The sequence below is a fragment of the Panthera tigris genome, chromosome B1 (assembly GCF_018350195.1).
Source record: "Panthera tigris isolate Pti1 chromosome B1, P.tigris_Pti1_mat1.1, whole genome shotgun sequence".
Lineage (NCBI taxonomy): Eukaryota > Metazoa > Chordata > Mammalia > Carnivora > Felidae > Panthera > Panthera tigris.
This window is the reverse complement of record NC_056663.1, coordinates 28795461-28810217: the sequence shown is the minus strand read 5'-3', so window position 1 is coordinate 28810217 and position 14757 is coordinate 28795461. Positions and strand designations below refer to the sequence as shown.

At 35.1% G+C, this 14757-nt stretch overlaps 1 protein-coding gene across 6 annotated transcripts in view; it reads right to left on the bottom strand.

Annotated features, from left to right (window-relative positions):
• WRN (WRN RecQ like helicase) overlaps positions 1 to 14757 on the bottom strand; it is a 149859-nt gene that overhangs the window by 37072 nt on the left and 98030 nt on the right. For all 6 annotated transcript variants that reach the window (XM_042983152.1, XM_042983154.1, XM_042983153.1 and 3 more), the window contains 4 exons: positions 12633 to 12814; positions 6989 to 7090; positions 6612 to 6704; positions 1350 to 1491 (listed from right to left, as the gene is read on the bottom strand). In XM_042983152.1, the coding sequence (XP_042839086.1) occupies positions 1350 to 1491; positions 6612 to 6704; positions 6989 to 7090; positions 12633 to 12814 (519 nt within the window). The remainder of the gene's footprint in view (positions 1 to 1349; positions 1492 to 6611; positions 6705 to 6988; positions 7091 to 12632; positions 12815 to 14757) is intronic.

Here is a 14757-nt window from a genome sequence, read left to right as displayed (position 1 = left end):
CTCATAGCAGCTAAATCCAAGTTCCTTAACTTGGAACACTAATTAATTAATTAGCTGTGGTAACACTATTAAATTTCTAATCAAACTGGTGATTTGATAACAAAATTAGAATGGGACGGGGGAACAAATTTTAAATTCCATTCAAAATCTAAAAACATTGCTACCTGAAAAGTGAACATATTTTCAATATTCCACTAAAAATATTTCACAACTAACTTGTCTATTTCTAAACAAGAAAAAAACTCGATATAAATATTTATATGAAGCATTCAAGTATTTAACAAATAAATGCTCACTTAAATTATTTTTTAAATTCTACATACAAAGTGAAATACTCATCTCTACTTTTAAGTATTTTTTTTTTTTTTTTTTTTTTTACTTTTTTGATAGAACACAAGGAGGGGAAGGGAAGAGAGAGAGGTAGTCACAGAATCTGAAGCAGGCTCTAAGCTCTGAGCTGTCAGCACAGAGCCCGACGCAGGGCTTGAACCCAGACACCGCGAGATCATGACCTGAGCTGAAGTCGGTCGGCCAAACAACTGAGCCACCCAGGCGCCCCATATTTTAAGTATATTTTTAATAAATATACAAATTTGTGAAGGATTCTATCTCCCACTTTTGGTTTATTTAACTAATATTAATACCTAATAACTCAGCTTTACTTTGCAGTCTTCTAAATCAGGAATAAAATCATATGAACCAAAGGACTACAGAATTTAAGAGTCATGACTTACTCATATTGTACTTGCAACTGTTAGAATAATTCTGGCACACTAATTGCGGAAAAATAATAAAAGTGGCTGAACTGACTATCACTATTTATTCACTGGTAAGGTCAAACAAAAACTTTGGAATTTTAAATATCTGTGATAAGAAGCAGAATAGAAGTAAAGAAAAAATATACTGCCAAATATTGTTATTGAACTGAGACATTTACAAATAATCGCTAAAGTTAAAGTTTTGTTCAAAGAATTTACTACTTTCCTGGGCACAAAAGAGACAATTTTGTTCTATTTGTATCCTGATACAATGAAAGTTAACTTTTCTTAAGCATCCTAAGAAAGAGCAGGTTAGGGATTCATCCAACCAACTGCAATAAGCTAATACAATGCTTCTAGAAGGAAGTGCAGAGCTGCACATCAACCTGAAATATGAAAACAGGAGTAGGTATGATAACACACAGGTTTTGTCAAAAGTAATGAATGCAGTGCTTAACTGGAACTTAATATGGCTCTCTGAGTTTCTAACAACTCATCTAAGGCCAAAGCTACAATTCTAATACAGCAAACCTCTGAAGAAAAGTATAACAGGAGTGCAAGAAGAACAATGAAGGTGATTCAGACACTTACAGATCCTCGGAGAAATAAAATCGGAAGCCCAATTCCAAACTTTTCTCCTAAGATGTTCACAGCAGATAATAGCTGGAATGCCTGTGGACCAAAGTCCTGTGGGGTATCATCTGAGTCATCAATGGAAAAGCAACGATCCAATCTAAGTAATAATAGGATAGAAAGTTTAGCTAAGGCAAGTACCTTTAGAAATAAAAAGATTTACTGAAATTATTAGCCAAGTTAAAAAAAAAAATCTCAAATACACCAACTGCTTCATAAGCTACAAATAAAGTTCATTACAGCCAAGACCACGTGAATTGTGTAAAACATGGAATATAAACCACAATATAGCTCTGCACGTTATGTTGAGAGTTCTCAACCATAGTGCCCTAGAACACAAGTTTCACAGTTGGTAACTCAGACCATAAACGGAAGAAGAGGAAGGAGTTCAAGCAAGCAGAATGCAGAATTATAGCTTGAAAAGCTCCACTTGACTGATTATATAAATATTGGACTTTTGGGTTAGGTTGTGATCGAAGAAAAAGTTTGTTGCAAAAAAAAAAAAAGTAACTTAAAAACCAAATCTCCTATGCAATAAATTATTAAACTCTGATGCCTGTACAATATGACACAAAGATAAACTGCACCTCATTTGAATCCATTTAGAAGTTACATTCCTAAGCCTTCCTTTAGGTAGATTTGGAATTATCATTAATACAAATGAGAATTCTTTAAAGCAGATTGAGAACAAAAGGACTCCTTAGAGAAAATTAACTAATACAGTTCAACTATCTAATTCAATTGCTTTCTTTATAACAAATAGCTTTGAAATAGCAATAAGAATATATTCAATATTCCAGATATAATAATATGTTTGGGGGGGGGGCAGAGACTATGCTTAGGTTTATCCTCCTATTCTAATTTTCTTTAGTAAGATAATTAGGTCATTAATTCTCTTTTCTAATATGAATAAAGCTATCTGATTCTCACAAAGTACCACCTATACTGGATCTTAGAAGTTTTAATGTAAAGATCTTAAAGTTTTAATTTAATAATAAAGTATTATTGTAAATATCACTGAAGTTCTAAAAATGTTTTAATTTCCATTCTCTTTCTTTGATTTATGAGTAATTTAAAAGTGCTATTTTTAATTTCCAAAGGAATGAGAATTTTTCCATCCTCTTACTTCCTTTTTTTTCAATTTTTTTTAATTTTTATTTTCTTAACGTTTATTTATTATTGAGAGACAGAGAGAGACAGAGCATGAGCAGAGGAGGGGCAGAGATAGGGGGAGACACAGAATCTGAAGCAGTTTCCAGGCTCTGAGCTGTCAGCACGGAGACTGACGTGGGGCTTGAACTCATGAACCGTGAGATCATAACCTGAGCCGAAGTCGAACACTTGACCGACTGAGCCACCCAGGTACCCCGTCCTCTTATTTCCTTTAATTCAAATACATTGTGATCAGAAAAAAGTGGTGTGTTCAGGGCGCCTGGGTGGCTCAGTCGGCTGAGGGTCCAACTCTAGCTCAGGTCATGATCTCATAGGTTTGGGCCCCACGTTGGGCTCTGTGCTGACAGCTTGGAGCCTGGAGCCTGCTTCAGATTCTGTGTCTCCCTCTCTCTCTCTGCCCTTCCCCTGTTTGCGCTCTGTCTCTCTGTCTCTCTCAGAAATAAACATTAAAAAAAGATTTTTTTTTAATAAAAGAAAAAGTGGTGTCTTCAATACCATTACACAGAAAACTTTTGAGACAACACTACAGTCTAGTCATAGGGGCTAGAAAACTTTTATAAAGGGCCAAGATAGTAAATAGTTTAGGCTTTGTGGGCTATATGGTCTCTGTGTCACAACTACTAGGCATTCAACTCTGCAAAAACAGCCATAGACAACATATAAACCAAAGGGTATGCTGCATTCCCAGATGTTTGGGTCATCCACACAGACAGCAAAGTGGATTTGTTTACCATGCTCTGCTCTAACACAGAATCAAATTTTTTATCCATCTTCCATGTATGTTTGAGAAGTGCAGTCTCTAATTCCATGCTTCCAAGCCAGTGTGCTGTATAGTTAACCTCGGTTCTGAACAGAACCTGCACTCAAGTAGTGCACAGCCTACTGTGCCTACAGGTATTATCATTAGATTTGTGGATCGTGAAGTGAAAATGTTTGAGATACATTGTTCTAACTGCTTAGTACGAGGCTCTAAATACCAAGTGTGTAATAAATCACTTGTTACTACGTTGACCACATTTTCTATAGCTCACCATTGTTGGATTGCTTAACCTGTCAATAACTAAAAATTATATCAAACTCCTCTGCTTTAATGGTGGATTTGTTGATTTTTCCAGCTGTTCTGTCAATTTATACTTTGTATATTTGTAGGGTTTGGGGTTTCTTTTTTTTGAGGTGCATAGAACAATTCTCTCCTCTTGGTGAAGCAACTTTTTGTCACTGCACAGAGATCATCTCCATCCCTAATAGTTACTTTTTTGTCTAATAGTAACGCAGCTACCACACCTAGGTATACAGCTGACCCAAGTAGGTATACCATTTGTTTTTATTTTATTTTTTCAATTAATATACAATTGAATTGACTGTATGCCTGAACATGTGTAAACTTCTACAAATTTAACCACATCTATTGATTCATACGCATAGATTCACCTAACTACCACAATCAGCCACCAGCACCATCAGGACCCATAACAACTCCATCACTTCAGACAGTCCCCTGTACTAACAGCCCTTTGTAATCCTACCCTCCACCTCCCTCTAACTGCTGGCAGCCACTGAGATTTTCTTCATTCCTATACTATAGTCTTACTTTTGAGAGAAAATCATATAAATGGGCTCATACTGTAAAACTGGCATGATTTCTTCTTTTAAATGTTTGGTAGTTTCCCATTTAAGCCATTTTGGTGAGGGAATTTTATTTCCAGAGGTTTTTAACAACGACCTAATTTCTTTAACAGTAACTACTATTTATTAATAATAACAATAATAAAAATACTGTTTATTAATATTTGTTACTAAGAAATAAAAACAGTAACAATTTATTAATGACAATAATAAATACTGTTAATAATAACCATAACTGTTATCATTTAATGGTTACTATTAAAGATTATCTATTTCATTGTGGGTGAATTTTGTTAGTTTGAGACTATCAAGGAATTGGGTCCATTTCCTCTGAATATATGCACACTGAGTTATTCATATTGTTTCCTTACTATCCTTTTAATGTCTGTTGGGCCTATAGTGAAATTCTTCTTTCATTCCTAATATTAAGAACCTGTGTCTCCTCTTTTTTTTTTTCGTTAGAAGTTTCTATCAATTTTATTGACTCTTTCAAAGAATGTGATTTGGAGGTCTTTGATTTTGTTTTCTATTTCATTTATGCTCTTTATTATCTACTTCCTTCTGCTTCCTTTTAGTTTACTTTGCTCTTATTTGCTTCCTAAGGTGGAAGTTTAATTACAGATTTGAAACGTTTCCTCTATTATGAGTATTTAATGCTCTAAATCTTCCTCTCATTATTGCTTTAGCTGCATCACATACATTTTGCATTTTCATTTCATTCAGTTCAAGATATTTTCAGTTTACCTTGAGACCTCCCTTTTCACTCATGGGTTATTTAGCAGTGTGCTATTAATCTTTAAGTGTTTGGAGACTTTCCTGGTATTTTTCTGTTACTCATTTCTAGTTTAATTCCATTATAGTAGGAAAACACACTCCATATGAACAGAATTCTTTTAAATTTATTAAGGTTTGTTTTATGACCTGGAATATAATCTATGTTTGTGAACATTCCGTCTGTACCTGGGAAGAATGTTTATTCCACTGTTGTTGGGCAGAGTGTTCTTAGATCCAGTTTGTTAATAGTCCTGTTCATTTTTTCTGTCTCAGTGATTTTCTGTCTACTAGTTCATTTAATTACTGAGAGAAGATGCTGAAGTTGACAACTGTAAGTATGGATTTCTATATTTCTCCTTTTAATTGTCACTTCTTTTGTTAACTACATACATATTTAGGATTCTGTATTCTTGGATATGATGGTTGCCTTTATGTGTCAACTTGGCCCAATTATTTGCTTAAACAGTAACCTAAATATCGTTACAAAGCTACGTTGCAGATAAGGATTAACACTTACAATCAGTTGGCTTTAAGAAAAAGGAGACTACCATGGATAATGTGAGTCTCATCCAATCAAAAGCAGGCCTTAAAGAACAAAGACTGAGGTTTGCTAGAAAACAAGGAATTGTGACTCAAAACTGTTCACACAGAAATCTTGCCTGACTTTGTAGCCTGCCAGCTTGCCCTACATATTTCAGACCTGCCAATCCCCACAACTGCATCAGCCAATTCCTTAAAACCACTGTGAGTGCATGCGTGTGCGTGTGTGTGTGTGTGTGTGTGTGTATACATATACATATGTATGTGTCTTTCTGTGGAGAACTATGATTCATCGGTAAATAACATTTTTATCATCATGTAATGTCCTTCTTTATCCCTTGCAATATTCTTTTTCCAAAGGCTCCACTGTCTAATGTTAAAATAACAACCCCAGCTTTCTTCTGATCCATGTTACCATGATATACAATTGTTAGCCTTTTATTTTTAACCTACCTATATAATTATACTTGTGGTGAATTTCTTATGGACAGGATATAGTTGGATCATATTTTTGTTCTTTTTTAAAGCTTATTTATCTATTTGTAAAGTTTATTTATTTTGACAGTGCATCCACGTGGGGGAGGGGCAGAGAGTGAGGAAGGGAGAGAATCCCAAGCAGGCTCCACATTCTCAGCACAGAGCCCAACGTGGGGCTCAATCCCAGGAACTTTTCAGCTAGAGTCAAGAGTTGGATGCTTAACCAACTGAGCCACCCAGGGGCCCCATATATTTTTAAGTAACCTCTACACCCAATGTGGACTCAAACTCATGACCCCAAGATCAAGAGTCACATGCTCTTCCAACTGAACCAGCCCAGAGCCCCTAGTTGGGTCATATTTTTAAGTCAATTCTAACAATGTCTACCTTTAAATGGTACCTTTGGACCATTTACATTTAATATAATTACTGATAGATTTAGATCCATCATTTTATTGGTTTACCTATTGATAAAATAAAATAATATTGTTTGCTTTGTCTTCTATTTAAATAAAGATTTTGTTTTTTAAAAACTACAATGCATATCATTCAATGAAAACTCAATTAAAAATTATTTGAAAAGGAAGAAAAAGACTTTTAGAAAGTCTATGTAGAAGAAAAAATCTTTACCTGGACCTGCAATTATCACAGCATTTTTCAGGTTCCATAATACTCACAGAGGCCTTTCGTAGTTGTTTGTCTTCAAAATGAGACAAGATGATTCTACCCAAGAGAAAATTTAAAATTAAATAAAAGAACAAAACCATATATATTAAAACTATTGCTGAAAATAATGAGGTGAAATCATTACTAATTGATTCACCTGAGATCTCATTATCTGGCTTCAGTTTACTGAAGCACAAAGAAACTTGCCTTAAAAATCAGCACATACGTAACACCAAAAAAATACTATTTCTAAATATTTCTAATTACTTTGCAAAACTTTTTCTTAAAGGAGCACCATTCATAAATCTGTTACTAATTAGTATAAGAAAAATAATACATACTGTCGCCTACATCTTCTGGAAAGAAGATAGTTTTCCATCTTTGCCACCATATTTAGTTTATATAATCGAAACTTTTCACTGGGTATCTGACTAAGGAGGTTCCTGTCAATTACAAATATTACAAGTTAATAAATAAAATTGCATCAGTGATTTTCTTACTTTTAAATTTATTGTTATTTTTCATAACCTATAGAACCCACACCTCCATCAAGATAAAAAATTTGTATCATCCCGGAAAGTTATTGTGTCCCTCGCCAGTCAATACCCACACGAGAAGCAAGCATTTTTCTGACTTTTATGAAAATTACTTTTAAAGGAATTCTATGCCTATGCCTAAGATTCAATTTTTTAGCTGCCTTTGAAAAATTACTATAAACCCTAAAGTTTTTCATTTTGATTTATATGCTACATGATTTTTGGTAATTTTTCCACTATACATGAATTTTACATTTTCCCAGTAAAAAGTTATTATTTTTATTTATTTTATATGAGAAACTAAAAACACCTATGTAAGCAATACTGAAAGAGGCTCATGATCCAAATATGAGCCTTCATCCCTATTTACTCTTCAGAGGACTTCCCATCCTCCTAAAACTATCTCTGTACTATAGGCTATTATGGGACACCAATAAAACATCAGAATTAAGTTCCTCTTTCAAACAATTACAACTGATCTTTTCCATAATACTGAACTTATTTAAAATTGTTAGAAATGGTAAAGACATGGCACAAGAAAAGACACTCAGATCAATGGAACAGAACACAGAACCCAGAAATGGACCCACAAACATATGGCCAATTAATCTCTGACAAAGCAGGAAAGAATATCCAATGGAATAAAGACATCTCTTCAGCAAGTGGTGCTGGGAAAACTGGACAGCAACATGCAGAAGAATGAACCGGGGCCACTTTCTGACACCATACACAAATATAAACTCAAAATGGATGAAAGATCTCAATGAAAGACAGGAAGCCATCAAAATCCTCGAGGAGAAAGCAGGCAAAAACCTCTTTGATCTTGGCCACAGCAACTTCTTACTCAACACGTCTCCGGAAGCAAGGGAAACAAAAGCAAAAATGAACTACTGGGACCTCATCCAAATAAAAAGCTTCTGCACAGTGAAGGAAACAATCAGCAAAACTAAAAGGCAACCGACAGAATGGGAGAAGATATTTGCAAATGACATATCAGATAAAGGGTTAGTATCCAAAATCTATAAAGAACTTATCAAACTCAACACCCAAAAAACAAATAATCCAGTGAAGAAATGGGCAAAAGACATGAATAGACACTTCTCCAAAGAAGACATCCAGATGGCCAACCGACACATGAAAAAATGCTCAACATCACTCATCATCAGGGAAATACAAATCGAAACCACAATGAGATACCACCTTACACCTGTCAGAATGGGTTTACATTAGCAACTCAGCAACAACAGATGTTGGCGAGGATGTGGAAAAAGAGGATCTCTTTTGCACTGCTGGTGGGAATGCAGGCTGGTGCAGCCAATCTGGAAAACAGTATGGAGGTTCCTCAAAACGCTAAAAATATAACTACCCTACGACCCAGCAATTGCATTACTAGGCATTTATCCAAGGGATACAGGTGTGCTGTTTCGAAGGGACACATGCACCCCCATGTTTATAGCAGCACTATCAACAACAGCCAAAGTATGGAAAGAACCCAAATGTCCATCGATGGATGAATGGATAAACAAGATGTAGTGTATATATACAATGGAGTATGACTCAGCAATCAAAAAGAATGAAATCTTGCCATCTGCAACTACATGGATGGAACTGGAGGGTATTATGCTACGTGAAATTAGTCAGAGAAAGACAAAAATCATATGACTTCACTCATATGCGGACTTTAAGAGACAAAACAGATGAACATAAGGGAAGGGAAACAAAAATAATATAAAAACAGGGGGGGGACAAAACAGAAGAGACTCATAAATATGGAGAACAAACTGAGGGTTACGGGAGGGGTTATGGGAGGGGGGATGGGCTAAATGGGTAAGGGGCACTAAAGAATCTACTCCTGAAATCATTTGTTGCACTATATGCTAACTAATTTGGATGTAAATTTTAAAAAATAAAAAATAAAACAAGTTAGAAAAAAAAAGAAATGCTAAAGACATATTTTTTTTTAATGTTTATTTATTTTTGAGAGAGATAGTGAGTGGGGGAGGTGCAGAGAGAGAGGGGGGGACAAGCGGGCTCTACTGAGAGCCCGATGCAGGGCTCAAACTCACAAACTGAGATCATGACCTAAGCTGAAGTTGGACTTCAACCTACTGAGCCACCCAAGGGCCCCAAGACATCTTTGTTTTTAAAAAGTTAATGCTGCTGTGACTCATCCTGACTCTGTTAATTCTAGTCTTCTTTGAAGAAACCCCATGAATATCAGATATCAGAAGATGACAATCTCCCTTGGCATGTCTTTCCAAGAATTCTTTCAAGAATAAACATAAGTCTCATCATCATCATCATCATAATAATAATAAACAGAAGTCTGAATTGAATACATTTCAGATATATCAAAAGAAAATATTTACATATAAGATCTAATTCATAATCCTGGTCCTCATCAAAACAGACCTCACTAATATTATGACTATTCAACCTTCTGACAGATAAAAACACCTCTGCACAATTCTCAAAGATTACACGAACAGGGAATCCAGTTAAGTGAGTTCTGGAAAGTTTGAACACCCAAATGATTTCTTATTCAAAAACATTTTTATGATTTAACACCACCAACCACCATGACTTCCCACATAATTTACCTAAAAGTCTCTTCTATTAACTCTAGTTCTTACTAATCTCATTCTTCCTAGCTCATGGGCTAAAAATTACAGGTGACCATTGAACAACCTGAGTTTAAACTGCATGGGTCCACTTACATGTGAACTTTTTTTTATAAATACAGTATGGTACTGTAAATGTATTTTCTCTTATGATTTTTAAAAATACATTTTATTTTCTTTAGATTATTTATGGTAAGACTATAGTATATAATAGATTTAACACACAAAATAAGTGCTAATCAACTGTTTATGTTATCCCTAACACTTCCAGTTAACAAGTAGGCTACTGGGAGAGTCAAAGTTATATGCAGATTTTCAACTACCTGGGGAATGGGCAGCCCTAACCCTCAAGTTGTTCAAGGATCAACTGTAGCTCCTTTTTTGCTTTGTTTCTCACTTCCTTCTCCTCAGAAAGAACAAAGAAAACAATGCCTACACTTTTAAGTACTATAGACTCCCTTATATTTGGTTTAAACGACCTACATTTACCTACTTTTTGTCATCAGTGTCAGTAACAAATCTACAAACATGAAATTATAACCGTCTATAAGCAAATTCAGTTAATAGTTATTCTTCTTATAAGACTATTAAAATAAAGCACAATATTCCACATAATAAAAATAAGTTGAAAAAAGAGAAAGATTCTAAAAGCAATACCGTAAATAGAAATCAGATGGAACCAGTTGGAAGATCTATTAAATTGAGATTAAACTTTATAAATTACAGTAACCTTTTCAGTGAGAACCAGCAACTCTATTTATTCTCAAAGTTTGCGTTTTCTAAAGAAGAGGTTTGTCACAAGGATGACACAGATCTGTCCTAAATCCTATAGTTTTATTTCCCATAGGATGGCTGCAAAGAACAACCTGTCTACACTCAAGATTCAAGCATGGGTTTTCTGGCACCGTTATTTGATTAGTAATCACTGTTACTTCCTGTGAAATCTTAATGAGATAACCATTTAATATATCTTTTGAGACTCAGATAAACAGGAACTATATCTACTAATGAACCTGTAAAGTCATAATATAAAACTTGGGCTGTTAAGTATTCAGCACCTTTTATCACAATGTACAAATAAATCAGAATTGGCAGGAATCAGCATACGCTTGATACAATCCCAAATTTAATAGAATCATGCAGAGCTATACTCTATACCGATTATTTTAGTTTATAAAAAGGTTTACATAGACAACAGTCAAGAGAAAAACAGTAATGTTCTGTTTGAGGGGATGGTTTTATTGACTGTGTTAAGAAACAAAAGCTACCACTACTCTTAAAATGATAAGCTTAAAATTTATATCAAACATGTTTACCTAATGAATCTCTATTTTTCTTTCAGATCAACTTACCCTACCACCTCTTGAAAGAAGTCTTACCTGACCTTTTTGGTAAATACACACCCTATTATACACTACTCAATGTAACTTTCCTTCCCTGTACTTAACACAGCAGCAATCTTACACGGATTTGCATGATCTCTTTTAAAAAATCTTTCAGGGAGCCTGGGTGGCTCAGTCAGTTGGGCGACTGACTTCACTCAGGTCATGATCTCACAGATCGTGATTTTGAGCCCCACGTCAGGCTCTGTGCTGACAGCTTAGAGCCTGGAACCTGCTTCAGATTCTGTCTCCCTTTCTCTGCCCCCTCCCTGCTCAGTTCTGTCTCTCTGTCTCTCTCTCAAAAATAAACATTAAAAAAATTTTTTAAATAAATAAATAAATAAATAATCTTTCCACTATTGGAATTTTCAAACACAAATGCAGAACAGAAAATGAATCCTATGTATTCATACTTGTGTGATTCTGCGATTAAGATCTTCCATTTCCATTATACTCCAAGCCCCATGAAAACAGGAACCATATCTGTTTTCATTTATTTATCACTGTATCCCCAGCACAGAGCATAATGCTTAGAACATAGTGGGCACTCAAAACAGAGCACTGCTGAATGATGAATGAAATAAAAACAGGATTGGATAGGCACTCTTATCATTTTAATAACATGAGCTAATATGTCCATTCAAGAGCTCAATTTATTCAGCTACATGGAGGTGCATTTTGAAAATACCTCATCTTAACAGCCCCATCAGTTACCATATATAAGTTTTTTTCCTGAGGTTTTATCGCCCCTCTGGAAGAGGGAATCAGTTGCTAACTGCTGCCCCTAAAATTTTTGCAAGATTAAGTTTTCCTTTCCCATATAAATCTCATAGAATTTACATGCCAACGAAGATTTGCTTTGTGTTTAAGTTTTCTTACATTTAAACACTGAACTCTTTCATTTTTTTCATGGTAGTCAATCAGTACAATGAATGGGTACAGTGCAACGTGATTATTCACACACAGTCAATGAGAGCTGGCATGCTTTCATAGAACAAAAGAAACAGATGGTAAGGAGAGACAAACAGGAATTGGTAAAAAGTCTCTTGGAATAAGTACCACTGTAGCATGGGAAGAAAGAACCAATAACAAAATAAACGGTATCTGAAGAAACTATGGTTGAACACATATCAAACTTAGAGGACCTGGGGAGACAGAAAATAGTTTGTCCATGCACGATTAGGAAAGCACCCATACGATCTATGTTCCATTCCCAGTATAGTCCCCATTTAGTTAATTCCTCACACTAAATGAGGTAGAGCTGACATCAGGTCATCTCCTCTGGGTGGCAACACTTACCACGAATGTTCTTGAGATGTCTTGTTTGGGTTTGGTTTCAAATGCACCTAACACATTACTTGAAAGTCTGGATGCTGCTACAAATACTTTCAAAGCTTATGTGGAAAGAAAGAAATCCGCAAGGGTGAAAGCAAGAAATGTTTTTACCTATTTGACTGAATGTCTACTGGAGCCCAGAGTACATGACAAGAACTCTGAAGTCCATCACGGCCGGCTCTCCCAATCTCCTGGTAATAGGATTCCATTTCCTTAGGAGCGCCATAATGAATGACCTTGCGAATGTCAGCTTTGTTAATGCCCATGCCAAAAGCTACGGTAGCCACGACACACTAGGAATAAACAATAATGTAGTTTGACAAATATGTAGCAGAACCAAAGCCTTACATCTTTACCTTGTGGTAAAAGTAATTAATTAGTTCATTAACTAAAGTCCCTGGCATGGAACTGAACTTCATATAATTTCAAACAATCACAGGTTAAAAGATCATCTGCACAATTTACAAATCAGGGACTGGCAACCATAAAACAGGATTTCTAATTCCTCACTTAAGTAGCAAATAAAGTGGTCTCTCTGAACACCTATGAGTACAAGACACACAACAGACTCTTAAAGCACTTATTATATTAAGAGTCTTTGTTATTATGACGTTTCAAGAGTCCTTACCTGATTACACATTATCTTAATATTTTTAGCATTATTATAGATGGAAGGAAAACTTCTCATTAAAGATGGTAAAATGAAACATGAATTTATCTTTGCATCTTTAAAAAGATAAAATTAGTAGATATCTAATATGTATAAGCATACTGAAATAAGATTTACATGATTGGGGGAAATTCTAGGGAAGAATTAGTGAGAACACAAAAATAACCAAAAAATTTTAAAGTATTAGCAACAAAAGAAGATGTACAAGAAAAGTAACTATATACTACATGGCTTAGAAATAAAAGCATTTGCAGAGAAATAATTACGTAAATATATAACATTTAAACATATATACACATATATACTGATCTAACCAAATTGTTAATGTTGGGAGGAAAGTGGGTTAGAAATACATAAATGGAGTGAGGAGAAGGGCAGGAAGGGGTGTGAAAGGAAGCTAAACTTTCATTCCTCATAATAGGAAGTCAGTGGCAACGCCTAAATCTAATAAATAAAAAACTAAGTAGTAACAGTAAAAGCAATCATTGCAAGATCTAGGGGTAAACACCAAAAGATTAAACTAAAAGAGACAAGAATAGGTAACAGAAGTAGGGAAGGAAGGAGAGTGAGAGGCTACTGTTCTCATTGTTAGCACTATAGAACCAGCTGGTTCTTTAAACTATGTGTGTAACCAACATAAAGTGCTATTTAAAAAAAAAAATGTATTAAGATGGACCAAGAGTGGAAGGAAGGAAAGAAGGAAGGAAGGAAGGAAGGAAGGAAGGAAGGAAGGAAAGAAAGAAAGAAAGAAAGAAAGAAAGAAAGAAAGAAAGAAAGAAAGGAGGAAGGAGGGAAGAAAGGGAGGAAGGAGGGATGGAAGGAAGGAAAGGAGAAACAGATAAAAGGAAGTATAAGAAAGATTAAAGAAAAAGATAGGAATAGAAATTTATTAAGAAAAAGCTTTGAGGGGCACCTGGGTGGCTCAGTCGGTTAAGCGGCCGACTTCAGCTCAGGTCACGATCTCGCGGTCCGTGAGTTCAAGCCCCGCGTCGGGCTCTGGGCTGATGGCTCAGAGCCTGGAGCCTGCTTCCGATTCTGTCTCCCTCTCTCTCTGCCCCTCCCCCGTTCATGCTCTGTCTCTCTCTGTCTCAAAAATAAATAAAACGTTAAAAAAAATTTTTTAAAAAAGAAAAAGCTTTGAGGGGTGCCTGGTGGGCTCAGTCAGTGGAGCATGAGACTCTTTATCTCAAGGTTGTGAGTTCAAGCCCCCATGTTGGGTACAGAGATAATAAAAATAAAATCTTAAAAAAAGAAAGAAAGAAAGAAAGAAAGAAAGAAAGAAAGAAAGAAAGAAAGAAAGAAAGAAAGAAAGAAAGAAAAAGAGCGAGCTTTGAGTGAAAAGACTGGGCTATTTTGTTATATTTGAGAGTAAATAAGCAACATAATTTTAAGGGTTTTTTAAACTGTATTTCTGAGTCAAATTTTTTCAGCTTTATTGGGATATAATTGATATATACCATTATGTAAGATGCATAATGTGATAATTTTATATACATATACACTGTAAAATGATTATCACAATAAAATTACTTACAACATCCATTACCTCGCATAGTTACTATTTGC